The 14,478-nt window shown below is 33.4% G+C and overlaps 1 protein-coding gene across 7 annotated transcripts in view; it reads right to left on the reverse strand.

Annotated features, from left to right (window-relative positions):
- Nucleotides 1-14,478, reverse strand: part of VMP1 (vacuole membrane protein 1) — a 107,975-nt gene that overhangs the window by 25,970 nt on the left and 67,527 nt on the right. For all 7 annotated transcript variants that reach the window (XM_023520366.1, XM_011375053.2, XM_023520367.1 and 4 more), the window contains one exon: nt 891-971. In XM_023520366.1, the coding sequence (XP_023376134.1) occupies nt 891-971 (81 nt within the window). The remainder of the gene's footprint in view (nt 1-890; nt 972-14,478) is intronic.

A 14,478-nucleotide genomic window follows, 5' to 3' on the forward strand; every position in this document is an offset into this window, starting at 1 on the left:
TCGAAAGATAGCAATTCATGCATGTGTATATTTAAAAATATCTCTAGAATGTTGATATCACATTAAATATTTTGGTTTCATATGTTCTCCTTTTGAGTGGAAAGGGGCTACTCAAACCTTTATTCATGTGCTAGTACGTAATAGATAAAGTAGCTATATGTCAGTAGACATTAATTTTGTGAATTTTACTTACAATTGCAGCTTATATCAACTAGGTGCATCTAGTTATTCTGGCCAAATTCACCATTAACTACCAAGAATTATGTACAGGCTACCAAATAAAACCTGGATCAAAATGCTCCATTTCAAATGTAACTGTTTCTATTACATTTGAAAAAGACCAGGATGAGCTAACTCATCAAGGAACATCAATTTCACAAATCTGCAATTTGAGGTACTGTTTTTGATATAAACGGCTTCTTAGTTCATGATAGCCAAAGATGCCCTTAGCTTTGCCACAGATGTTCCAATTACCTAACTAGGTGTTAATATCACTTAAGAAGGGTTTATATGAATTCTTCTTTATAACTAATGATTTGAAAAAAGACTACTTATCTATAACTCTGGAAAGAATAAAGTCATTGTTATTTGGTTAAATGCACTTCATTCTTCATGAGAAAAATGGATTTTGTCTCTTGTTCTTACTGAATCAAGCCATTTAGGTCTGAAGTCATCATGGCATGATGAAATGCTTAAAAGTCAATAAACAAAATATGAACCTATCCAATAGAAAACAGCTCATTTGATGAGTAAAATGATAAATAAAATTACATACCCATTAAAAGTGATACTATTTTTGTTCATTCAGGTCTGTATCTTTAAAACAAATTGGATCAAAATATAAATCTACCATTTATTGGAATTTCTCATTTTTAATACAATTCGCTTACCGAAGCGCAAGCCAAAATTCCAAAAAACCCGACCTTCTGTACTAGGTTTTGAATGGCCAGTTTAGCCCGGGAGGCAAAGTCCTGTATAAAAGAAGGATACCAAAATATTAATGAAAAGTTCATGGAAGAAGAGAAGATGGCTCTTTATAGAACTTATAGTATTACATATTTCACAAACTGAAAGCACTGATTCATTTAATGAATCGATGGTTTTAAAAAACCACAGCAGGATGCATTGGAAAACATGCAAATAAAATCTTAATAGAACATTAATTACATCCTTAAAACATAAACTTATGCCACATTTCAAGAGTAAGCCAAAACATTACTTTATTTTTTCAGTTCTCTGTGGATTATCTAGGGATGAGTAAAATGCTATAAACCTAACCATAAACCAATTCATACTTTTGAGAACACTGGCCTCCCACATCTATTTCTCTTTCCTTCTACAACTCATTCCCTGATTAGTATCAGGGAAAGAAATCATAGGATTTTTCAAGACTGCCAACGAAGATACTTCTGCTGATCACTAGCCAGAAGATGGGAAAAATGGTTCTGTGGCAATAACTAAGCATTCATTACACCCAAACTCATTTAAAAATAATATCCTACATTTGCACAGCTTGTGCTAGCTTTATAAAATTATTCACAAACATTTGACTTATGCTTTTCAATACTCCTGGGATGTAGGTAGAAAAGATTCTTTAGACTCTGAAAGCACTGCGTTTTTTATTTCTCTCTTGCCACTTCTCATGCTGAAACATGTATTTGGCTGGGCTACTTTATTTCCAATTTTATTCTTCCAATATGTTGATGCCACAATTATTATATACATATATATTTTTACTTAAAAGTACTAATATGAAATTTGACTCTAATTTTTTTCTGGTTTTGAAATGGTATATACTCCAATCAAAATTTCAATGAAAATAATTGATACAATAAAAAAAAATAGCAAATGTATGAATGTCTTTTTAAAAAGCGTTCACATCATAGAACCTCTTCCTCTCTCTTTAGTTCAATACTCTAATAGGCAACAATCTTATAGAGAAGTCAGAATATAAAAGAATAGTAACAGGGTTTAAAGCACTTCTCTAATCCACAACAGTAGTTGTGTCTTCCTACTTAAAAAAACAAAACAAAATTTAAAAAAACCCTTTAATAAATAATATGTAGAATAACCCTATCAAATTACCACAACATTGAATATTAAAATTAAAAAAATACCTTCCTCCTACTTACTTGCTGAGGACAGTGAGAAAGTCAAAGGAATTACCCAATAAGGTATATTTTTAAAGATATTAACAGTCAATATAAACACTTTTCAAATTCAAAGTTAATCATTAACCTAATTCTGCAATGCAATTTTATAATTTTACAATTTATTTCCAAAGAGAGAATTTTTCTTTTGGGGATTAGGCTTACTTTTTTAATAAGTCATTTATATCAGATTTAATATTTTAAACAACTGAACTACTGCAGCAAAGGGTATTTTCTATTTTCATTCAGATTTTTAGCTGAAGATTTATTTTTTTCTTGAATGAAGAACTATTGAATTAAGAGTGAAATATTAATTTTTATTGATTTAAAAACTTTTAAAACATATGTTTAGTTTTTCAAAATAATATATCTGAAAACAAATTACACTTCCATTTATTTTGAATAATTTCTACAATCCAAATTATTAAATTTGTAACTTATTAGGGGCACTAAATAAAAACTGGTAAGCCACAGTGAATAGAAACATTTTCAGTTTTTAAAACATCAAACAATACTATTATATTTATGAAGTAGTTATGAAGTTTTCATTAATATACCTGAGTTAAAAATATAAATTCAGGAAAACTCCTTCCTTTACAGTCCTTAATACCTTCACTACAAATCTACTTTAATGAAGCAAGATGGTACTCAATTGCTCAGAAAAAGTAAAACCAAGAAAAAGAAAACTACAACTTTTATTTTAAATATAACATACTTTTTACAAATGTGTTTTCCAAATCAGATATATGGCAACATTTTTCTGTCACAGGATTTATGTAGTCCTCAATACATAAAATTATAGAAAATTAGGTTTTTGCATAAAATAGTATAGTAGTTAGAAGGTTTGGTGTCCTGTTGCCTTTTATCTTAATTTCAAAACTTTTAGAATCTCATATTTACTTAAACCAAGTGATTATGGTAGTGCCATCATTTTAAACTGATGGTATTTTTCTACTAGAGATGCATACACACACATTTAAATTGGAAAAGAGATATAATTATACCAATTTGTTTATATAAAGAAAAATGATTAAATATTATGCAGAACACCTAATATACAAAATAATAAAAACATTTAAGCCTACAGTAGTTCAAGGAATCATGTTTTTTAAAACATCCTAAAAGTAAGGAGCTCTTTTATCCCTTTAGGGCAGAATCTCTTTACTCAACAGAAATATGACAAGAACAAAGGAAAATAGACTCCTTGTTCTTTAAGATGCCTGGATGCCCACCATCAATTATTCTTAACAGTGCTTCAAGAATTTTTATCTGAGGGAAAATAGTTACTCTATCCAAATAAGTAGAAACTTCCATTAAGCTTTTCCTTTTTTTAAATTAATTTTTACCTGGCATATCTTACAAGAAAAACAAGTTAAGTGCCTTTTTTAATGGGGAGTTTTACTTCTAAAAAAGTCTGAAACTCATCTACTGAAAGTGAATTTCATAAATCTTATGTGTTTAACACACACGCACACAGTGACCATGCTACTTTCGGTTCCTGTAATTTATTTTCCAGGTCTTTCGCAATATTCTCAGAATTAAAATTACATTTTTACATTAAACTATCCATGAACATTTATTTAAATCAAACTAATATGAAGTCTGCACAGTTGTTTTCATTATAAGAAACCAACAGTACCAGAATATGCAGCTTGAAGAGGTATATTCTTGATATTTTTCCTTGCCAGTGTAATGAAAACAAATCCCGGGAATTATTATATTATTTGTACCAAACCTAAAATATTTTACAATAGTAAAATGACTCATGTTATTTGTTTGATTCCATAAACACAACCAAATTTTGTTTTTATTTTAAACTTATTTCACTTTAAAGCCATACATTCAAACTTACTGATATGACTTCAAAGGCTTTATTAACATTATTTTATTGAAAAGGTCATTCTTTTATTGTCTAAAATATTCTACATGTTAAATGTAATATACTTTCCTTGTCTGTTGCTCTGGAGTTTTAAAAGTTGTTTATTTTTTTTAACAACTTTGGTATTTTTTATTTTTTGCATAAATTGACAGTGCTTATGTTGATTTTAAAATTAAACTGTCTAGGAACTAAAATATTTATATTTCCAGCTGCCTTAAAATAGAATTGTACTGTAGGTATACTATTTGACAATAAACTCAACTTAAATACACACACCCGATACAAGCAAAAAAAAACCCCTGTTTTACTAAAGTTTAAAAGAATCATTTCAAACAAAATTTACTATTCTTTTTAGGCCATCAAACGAAATAAATAAGCCGAAAAAAAGTGTACACTAATGATAAACAACAATATTTTAAATAAAAAGTTAAACAATTTAGTAATTAGGTATTCAATAGTCAAGTTAAATGTAAAAGGAAATTAATATTTCACTTTAATGGCTTTGGTGTATTTGTGGGAACAATGTAGTTGGTTCAATTTGATTACTTCTTCAATTGTCATTCTTCATTGAAAAAAAAAATCTGTACAACTAAAACCAAATTCCTTTTAATAGTTTCATTTCTCTGGATTCACATTTCACAATGTTTACCTCTTTCACAATGTAAGTGCCTGTGAGGAAAGTTTTATTTTCTAGTTCTACCTAAATAAATAGCATGCATTTACAATTACTAATCATATATCATTTTCTACTTTTTAAAAATAAAGAAAATACATGTAAATAAAATTATCTTTCACAACCAACAGTGATTATGTATGTAACTGATCATGCTTCTGAAAGTAAAAATGTTAGATACTAAGAACATTTCCCAATGACCACAAGAAGAGAGACAGAAAAGTCACAAAAAGACCTTATCACTGAAATTTCAAGAATTAATAATTATAATAAAAACTACACAGAGCCTTCAAGTATGAATATTCCTATACTACTTTTGCTTCACATTTCTTTTTCCTAAGAAATAATATTTGTGACTAAGGGAGAAGAGAAACTGTGGGGCTAATTACAATTACCTTACAAAATATTAATCTTAGAATCTAAAAATGTCAACTTGGATCTAAATATATGAAATAACATTTATTTATCTTTGAATAGCAATAGTAATCTGTTTCATTTTCATGGTAAGTGACTACACAGAATTTTAAGATCTCTTTAGAAGTAGCAGAAAGTCCCTATAATGTTAAATTAATGCAATATTACTAGAGATAAATATGTATTTGGTTAATAGCTTATGTTAGTTTGAGCTGACCTATTATCATCAATGTAACAGTAACTGTTCAGCAATTTAATATATTATCTGCCTTCTTAACCCATTATATGTTAAAATTTCTGCTGAAATGTTCTTCTTGGGGTTGGTATTAAAAGTAGCTCAACTGACAGTATTAAAAACCACAGAGCAACTGTTGCAATAATAATTCCTTGTGTTTAAGGGGAATTTATGTTAAAATATGCTGTATTTATAAAGTTCTTTGCCATCTAAAATGACTTGTTACATCCTGTGTCCTAGTCAATTATGTTGTATCAAACAAGTAAAACTCTATTAACTAGAAATGGAGTTAAATAGTAATGATGACTTAATGTTACAAGCTGTTTCAGCATCGAGGAAAATTACTGAAATATTAACTTGTTATTAATATTGATAGCCACATAAATATTTTCTACAACGAAATATTATACATAGGAACACAATAAAAGGGTATAATTCTCATCTTCATGAGAACTACAATGAAACAACTCATAATCTTTATATTTTTATACTCTTAAAAACAGACTAAAATGTGTCTTAATTGTAATTTTCTACCTGTCCTCAGGGCTCTTTATGAGTTATTTTCATATAAAGATATAGAGCATTTTCATTCAAGTCAAAGTATGCAAATTATTTTATCTTATTGTTGACTTCCTCAACAATATCATTAATGTAACTGCTATGTTTTAAATAGTGCATATTTGAGTAGGTCTCTAAATGAGGTATATTTTCAAAAGAGTTACACATCATTTAATCTGTTTTTGAATTGTAATGGACTCAAACACACTTATAAGATGAAGACTATTAGGAAATGAACTCTAAGATTACAAGAAAAAGTAGGAATATTAACTTGATAAAGTGATTGTGACAGTAGGAAGTAGTTAATACAATTTAAATTTAGTACTGATAGGATTCTGGATTACAAAATGCACACACATTGACTAAAAAGAGTAATCAGAACAGAGTTGTGCAACTATTTCTAAAATTGTAATGTTTTACTATCCAACTTATAGCTTTACATGATTAAACTAGAGAGAATCACTGAAATTTCTATTTAAATTGGAAATTAGGGTAAATTCTATAATTAGTGTAAGCAGAATACATCACTTAAACACAGTTCTCAAAAGCAATTTTATTCTAATAGTAACTTGGAGATTTAGAAGTTTTAAGAAGAGATTATAGTTCTGATTCAAGATGGTGACAGCAGAAGAATCCTGAACTTACTTCCTCCCACAAATACACTGAATCTACAACTGCATATATAACAAATCCATTTGAAAGAAATTTAGAAACTAGTTGAGTGATTCCTAGTCTGATGCCCCAACTTTTGTGGTTGCCACCCAGAGGACATATCCCACGATAGCCTGGCTGTGGTGACCAGCAGGGCTTGTGTTCATGAGTTCAGTGGAATGGTGGCAAACAGAGAAACAGTTCTTAGCTGGCTATTCCCCCAGATCAGTGCAGAGAGAACAAACATAAATGCCCACCTCCCAGTCTTCCCCTGAAATAAATATATTTATATCCTTAAAATTTGCTGCCTGAGAGCCCATCTTCCAATCAGCCTGCATCTAGGTACTGATAAGATATTCCCCTTGGAGAGCCTGACAGATCTTGGCACACCCTCAACTATTGAGGGACACTAAGAACAAAGAAAGATGTTTGGACAATCACAAAGGATTAAGAGACAATCAAGAGCTAGCACAGAATGGAAGGATAAGGTTCATCTCCTACAGAAAGACACTCTCCTTCAAGACTGGGAGAGGTGGCTGTTTTATCTAATGCATAGAAACCAACACAGAGAATCAAGGAAAATGAAGAAACAAAGGAATACGTTCCAAAGGAAAAAAATGAGATAAAACCTCAGAAAAAGACATTAATGAAATGAAGATAAGTGATTTACCTTAGAATTCAAAATAATGATGATAAACATGCTTACTGAGATCAGGAGAACAAAGCAGGAACAAAGTAAGAATTTCAACAGAGATCGAAAATGTAAGAAAGTATCATAAAGAAGTAACAGAGGTGAAGACTACAAAAAAATAAACTCAAAAATTCAACAGTGGGGTTCAGCAGTAGACAAGGTAAAGCAGAAGAAAGGATCGGCAAACTTGAAGACAGGGCAGTGCAAATCATCTAATCAAAGGAGCAAAAAAGATTGAAAATGAGTTAAGATAGATTAAGAGACTTATAAGACAACAACGAGTAAACGAATATTTCTATTATATGTGTCTCAGGAGGAGAAGAGACAGAGAAAGGGAAAGAAAAATGATTTGAAGAAATGATGGCTGAAAACTTCCCTATCCTGATGAAAGAAAGAGATGTCCAGATTCAGGAAGCCCAGAGTTTCAAAAAAAGATGAATCTAAAGAGACCCACAGAAAGACACACTGTAATTAAATTGTCAAAAGTTAAAGACAAGGAAAGAGTCTTAAAGATAGCAAGAGAAAAAGGAAGAACCCCATAAGATAAGTGAGTTTTTCAACAGCAATTTTGAAGTCCAGGAGTGGAATAATAAATTCAAAGTACTAAAAGAAAAGAACTGCCAACCAAAAATACTATACCTAGCAAAGTTGTCTGTCAGAAAAGAAGAAATAGTTTTTCAGACAAGCGAAATCCAAAGTTTAGCAAAAACCTATGAAACTATAAATCGCATTGGTAAAGGTAAATATATAGTTAAATTCAGAATAATCTAATGTTGTGAAGGTGGTGAGTTAATCACTTATAAAACTGGTATTAAGTTTAAAAGACAAATTAAGTAAAATAATTAAAACTATAATAATTTGTTAATGGGTACCTAAGATAAAAAGAGGTAAATTGTGACATCGAAAACATAAAATGTGTGGGGGTTAGTAAAAATGTAGAGCTTCAGAATACATTTGAACTTAAGTCGTTATCAACTTAAAATAGAGTGTCATAAATATAAGATGTTTTAAGCCTCATGGCAACCATGAAGCAAAAACCTATAAAGGATACACAATAGACAGAAAAGAATAAAAGCATACTGCTACAGAAAATCATCAAATGACAAAGGAAGACAATAAGAGAAGAAACAAAGAAATTACAAAAACAGAGAAAAAAAATTAAAGAAAATGGCAATTAGAACAACAGATGCACAAAAAGCCTTCAACAAGATACACCATCCATTTATGATCAAAACATTTAACTAAAAACCTTCCCTCTAATATCAAGAACAAGGCAAGGCTGTCCACTATTGCCACTGTTATTCAATATAACATTGAAGGTCCTAGCGAGTGCAATCAGGCAAGAAAAAGATATAAAAGGCATCCAAATAGGAAACGAAGATGTCAAACTGTCACTATTTGTGAATGACATGATTCTTTATATAGAAAACCCTAAAGAATCCATAAGAACACTACTAGAAACAATAAGCAAATACAGTAAAGTTTCTGGATACAAAAATCAATGTTAAAAAATCCATAGCATTCTTGTACTCTAACAATGAAGTGTCAGAAAAAGAAATGGAAAAAAATAATTCCTTTTGCAATTGCAACAAAAAGAGTAAAATACCTAGGAACAAATCTAACAAAATATGTGAAGAATCTATATCATGAAAACTATAAGACCTTATTAAAAGAAATTGAAGAAGGTACAAAGAAATGGAAAGATATTCCATGTTCTTGGATTGGAAGAATCAACATAGTTAAAATGACCTTATTACCTAAAGCATTATACAGATTTAATGCAATCCTCATCAATATCCCATCGGCATTTTTAAAAGAAATAGAACAAAAAATCATCAGATTTGTATGGAAGCACAAAAGACTCTGAATTGCTAAAGCCATACTGAGAAAAAAGAACGAGGCTGGAGGCATCACTCTCCTCAACTTCAAATTATACTACAAAGCTACAATAATCAAAATGGCATGGTATTGGCAGAAAAACAGACACACTGACCAGTGGAACAGAATCGAGAGTCCAGAAGTAAATCCATATTTATATGGGCAAATAACTTTCAACAAAAAAGCCAGAAACATACAGTAGTGAAAGGAAAGACTCTTCAATAAGTAGTGCTGGGAAAACTGGAAAGCCACCTGCAAAAGAATGAAATTTGACTGCTGTCTATCACCACACACCAAAATTGACTCAAAATGGATTAAGGACCTGAATATAAGACCTGAAACAATAAAATGCAAGAAGAAAACATAGGAACTAAACTCAAGGACCTTGGACTTAAAGAATATTTTATGAATTTGACCTCAAAGGCACGGGAAGTAAAGGTCAAAATAAATGAATGGGACTACATCGGACTAAAAAGCTTCTGCTCAGCAAAAGAAACCGTCAACAAGGTAAAGAGACAACCATCTGATTGGGAAAATATAGTTGCAAGCAACGCCTCTGATAAGGGCCTAATATCCAAAATATACGAAGAACTCATACGACTCAATAACAACACAACAAAAACGATCCAATCACAAAATGGGTAGAGGGACCTGAACAGACACTTCTCCCTAGAGGACACACGAATGGCCAACAAATATTTGAAAAGATGCTCAAGATCGCTAGTTATTAGAGAAATGCAAATCAAAACCACAATGAGATACCATCTCACACCTGTTAGAATAGCTATAATCGACAGGACAAGTAATAACAAATGTTGGAGAGGATATAGAGAAATAGGAACCCTCGTACACTGCTGGTGGGACTGCAAATTGGTACAGCCACTATGGAAAACAGTATGGAGGTTCCTCAGAAAATTAAGAATTGATCTACCATATGATCCAGCAATCCCTCTGCTGGGTATTTACCCCAAAGACTTGAAAACTCATATCCGAAAAGATATTTGCACACCGATGTTCAAAGCAGCATTATTCACAGTGGCCAGAGTGTGGAAGCAACCGAAGTGTCCTATGATAGATGACTGGATAAAGAAGCTGTGGTACATATATACAATGAATATTACCCAGCCATAAGAAGAGATGAAATACTGCCATTTGTGACCACATGGATGGACCTCGAGATAATCATGCTAAGCGAAATAAGCCAGACAGAAAAAGTTGAAAATCATATGATATCAATTATATGTGGGAAATAAATCTAAAAGCAACAAATGAGCAGGACAAACAGACAGAGACTCATGGACTTGGACAATGGACTAGTAGTTACCAGAGGGAAGGGGGGAAGGTAGATGGAGTAAAAGTGGGTATAGCGGGAATGTACTTCTTAATGAAAGGCCATATATGACACAAACCCACAGCTGCTATCATACTCAATGGTGAAAAACTGAAACCTTTCCCCCTAATATCAGGAACAAGACAAGGACACTCACTCTCACCACTTTTATTCAACATAATACTGGAAGTCCTAGCCAGAGCAGTTAGGCAAGAAAAAGGCTTTAAAATCAGAAATGAAAAAGTAAAACGGTCTCCATTTGCAGATGACATATTATATAGAGAAAATCCTAAAGACTCCACCAAAAACCTATTAGAAGGAATAAACTAATTCAGTAAAATTGCAAGATACAAAATCAATACATAAAAATCAGTCACATTTCCATACACTAATAATGAATGATCAGAAAGAGAAATTCAGAAAACAGTTGCATTTACAATTGCATCAAAAAGAAAATACCTAGGAATAAATTTAAGTAAGGAGGTGAAAGACTTGTATGTACACTGATAACTATATGACAATTAAAGAAAGAAATTGAAGAAGACAAAAATAAATGGATATTCTGTACTCATTAACTGGAATAATAAATAGTTAAAATATCAATACCATTCAAAGCAATTTACAGATTCGCTCAAATCCCTATCAAAATTTCAATGGTATTTTTCACAGAACTAAAACAAACAATCTAAAATTTTGTATGTAACCACAAAGGACTCAGAATAGCCAAAGCAATCTTGATAAAGATTAACAAAGCTGGAGGCATCACACTTCCTGATTACAAACTATAATACAAAGCTGTAATAATCAAAACAGTATGGATTGGCTTAAAAACATACACATCGATCAATGGAAAAGAGTAGAGAACCCAGCAATAAACCCAATGATCAGTTAACTTACAACAAATGAGCCAGGAACATACCATGAGGAAAGGATGGTCTCTTCAATAAATGGTGCTGGGAAAACTGGATAACCACATGTGAAAGAATAAAACTGGACCACTATCTTACACCATATATAAAAAATCAACTCAAAATTAAGACTTGAATATACGATCTGAAATTATAAGACTCCTGGAAGAAAACACACGGAGTAAGCTCCTTGACGTTGGTCTTTGCGAGGATTTTTTGGATATGACACCAAAGCAAAGGCAACAAAAGCAAAACGAGTGAAATCACACCAAACTAAAAAGCTTCTGTACAGTAAAGGAAAAAAAAAAAAAAAAAGAGAGAGAGAAAGAGAGAGAGAGAAGGCAACCGACCGAATCACAGAAAATACTTGCAAACCATATATCTAATAAGGGGTTAATATCCAAAATATATGAGGAACAACTCAACAGAAGAAAAAAAATCTATTTAAAAAATGGGCAAAGGAAGAGAGGATTCAAGCTGGCATAGAAGGTAGAGGCTATGCACGTGTCCTCTAGTGACCACGCCAAAATTATAACAAAACTACAGAGCAACCAGTACATGGAAAAAGGTCTGGCTGGACAGAAGCCCTACAACTAGGTCATTTCAAGTAACAGGTCTCCTCAAAATGGTAGGAGGGGTGAAGACGCGAAACAGCCTGGTCCCACAACTGCGTGTGGCAGTCAAGATCGGGAAGGCTATCTTGGCTGCAGAGCCACCTCCCCTACGTGAAAAGTGAGAGTTCCCAACCACACACTGGGTTCCCCAGCCCAGGGTTCCAGTGCCAGGAAGAGAAGTCCCCACAACCTTTGGCTGTGAAAACCAGTGGAACTTGTGGCTGAGTGAGGCAGAGGGCTTCAGGAAGTGATCTTTCTCTTAAAGGGCCCACACCTGGCTTTACTCCCTGATGGACTCAATCGCTCTGACCTCCAGTGTTGGGGCAGCTGCTTGAGGGACGCCAGGGGCACACGGGGAGGTGATGAGCTGTCGAGCTACAGTGCAAGGGCTGGAAGGGCAGCTGGCACCAGGACAGAGGTACAGGCAGAAGCCATTGTTCCTTTGTTGAGCCCTCCCACCTCCCAGCCAGGAGATGCAGGTGTCATCAATCTGGATAACACAGGTTGCTCTGCCCAGGGGATTCCCTGAGACTATGCCTCTCCCAACTTGTAGGCCCACCAAAGCCACATCCAGTGATTTATTCCACCACACAAATGGGTTGTTTTGACTCCTGATGCAAACTTTCATAAATCTCTCAAAGGTTCAAAAAACCCAAAGAAGTAGCATGTGGCCTTGCCGTGCCCTATATCTCTTGTTGAGCAGCTCCAAGCCTCGCGCTAGTGGCAGCCAGCCTTGGTCTCTGACTTGGCCCTTCAAGGCGACTATAAGCCCAATACAAGTGGCAGCCATATGTGGATTGCTTGGTGACTCTTACCACGTGGCCCCAAAGTTGCACAGGCTGCTGATGAACTTGGTCTGCAGCTGGACCCCTCTCAGGTCTGTGCCAAGGGGTCCCATAGCACACCTACTACATAAAGACACTCTACTAAGACTGGGAGACTTAGGAGGACCCCTACCTAATACACAGAAATAGACACAGGGAGGCAGCCAAAATGAAGAGACAAAGAAAGATGTCTCACTTGAAAAAACACAACAAAGCTCCAGAAAAAGAATTCACCAAAATCGAGACAAGCAATATACCAGATGAGAGTTCAAAACACTGGTTATAAGGATGCTGAAGGAACTTAGATGAAGAGTAGATGAACTCAGTGAGAACTTAAAGAGATAAAAAACATAAAAATACAAAAGGAAACCAGTCAGAAATGAAGAATACAATATCTGAGATGAAGAGTATATTAGAAGGAATCAACAGAGTGAAGGAAATGGAGGATCGAATCACCAATACAGAGGATGGGATAGTAGAGGACACCCAATCAGAACAGCGCAAGAAAAAAAGAATCCAAAAAAGTAAAGATACTTTAAGAAGCCTCTGGGACAACATCGAGCGTAACAACATTTACATCATAGGGGTACCAGAAGGAGAAGAGAGAGGGCAAGGAATTGAAAACCTATTTGAAGAAATAATGATGGAAAACTTCCCTAACCTGATGGGGAAAATAGACATACAACCCCAGGAAGTTCAGAGACTCTGACACAATAGGAACCCAAAGAAGACCACACCAAGACATATCATAAATAAAATGCCAAAAGTTAAATTTAAAGAGAATCTTAAAAGCAGCAAGAGAAAAGCAATTAGTTACATACAAGGGAATGCTGATAAGACTGTCAGTTGATTTCCCAACAGAAACTTTACAGGCCAGAAGGGTTTGGCATCAAATATTCAAGGTGATGAAAACCCAGGACCTACAACCAAGACTACTTTACCTAGCATTTAGAATTGAAGGACAGATAAAGAGCTTCCCAAACAAGAAAAAGCTAATGGAGTTCATCACCACCAAGTCAATATTACAGAAAATGTTGGAGGGACTTCTTTAAGAAGAAGAAAAAAAATATGTAGCAAAAGTTTAAATAAAGAATAATAATAGCTACATATATCTCAACAAGTACTTCAAATGAAAAAGAATTCAATGCTCCAATCAAAATATGGGGTGGCTGAATGGATAAGAAAATAAGACCCTTACATATGCTGCCTACAAAAGACTCACTGTAGATTAAGAGACACACACAGACTAAAAATAATGGGATGGAACAGATATTTCATAATGGACCTCATGAAAGCAAAAGTATCTTTACTTTTTTAGATTCATTTTTTCTTATGTTGTTCTGATTGGGTGTCCTCTACTATCCCATCCCCTCTAGGGTAGTGTGTGGAGTGGAGTAAGTCAGATAGAGGAAGACAAATGCTATATGATTGCACGTATATGTGGAATCTCAAGAACAAAATAAACAAACTAAAAAAGAACAGAAACGAACTCATAGATACAGAGAACATTTTGAAGGTTACCAGATGGGAGGAGGGATAGAGGGGGGTCAGTGAAAAAGGAGGAATGGATTAAGAAGTACAAATTGATAGTTACAAAATAGTCATGGAGATAGAAAGTATAAAATAAGAATATAGCCAATAATATTTTAATAACTATGTATGGTGTCAGAAGG

Source organism: Pteropus vampyrus, unplaced genomic scaffold, assembly GCF_000151845.1.
Source record: "Pteropus vampyrus isolate Shadow unplaced genomic scaffold, Pvam_2.0 Scaffold261, whole genome shotgun sequence".
In the NCBI taxonomy this organism is placed as follows: Eukaryota; Metazoa; Chordata; class Mammalia; order Chiroptera; family Pteropodidae; genus Pteropus; species Pteropus vampyrus.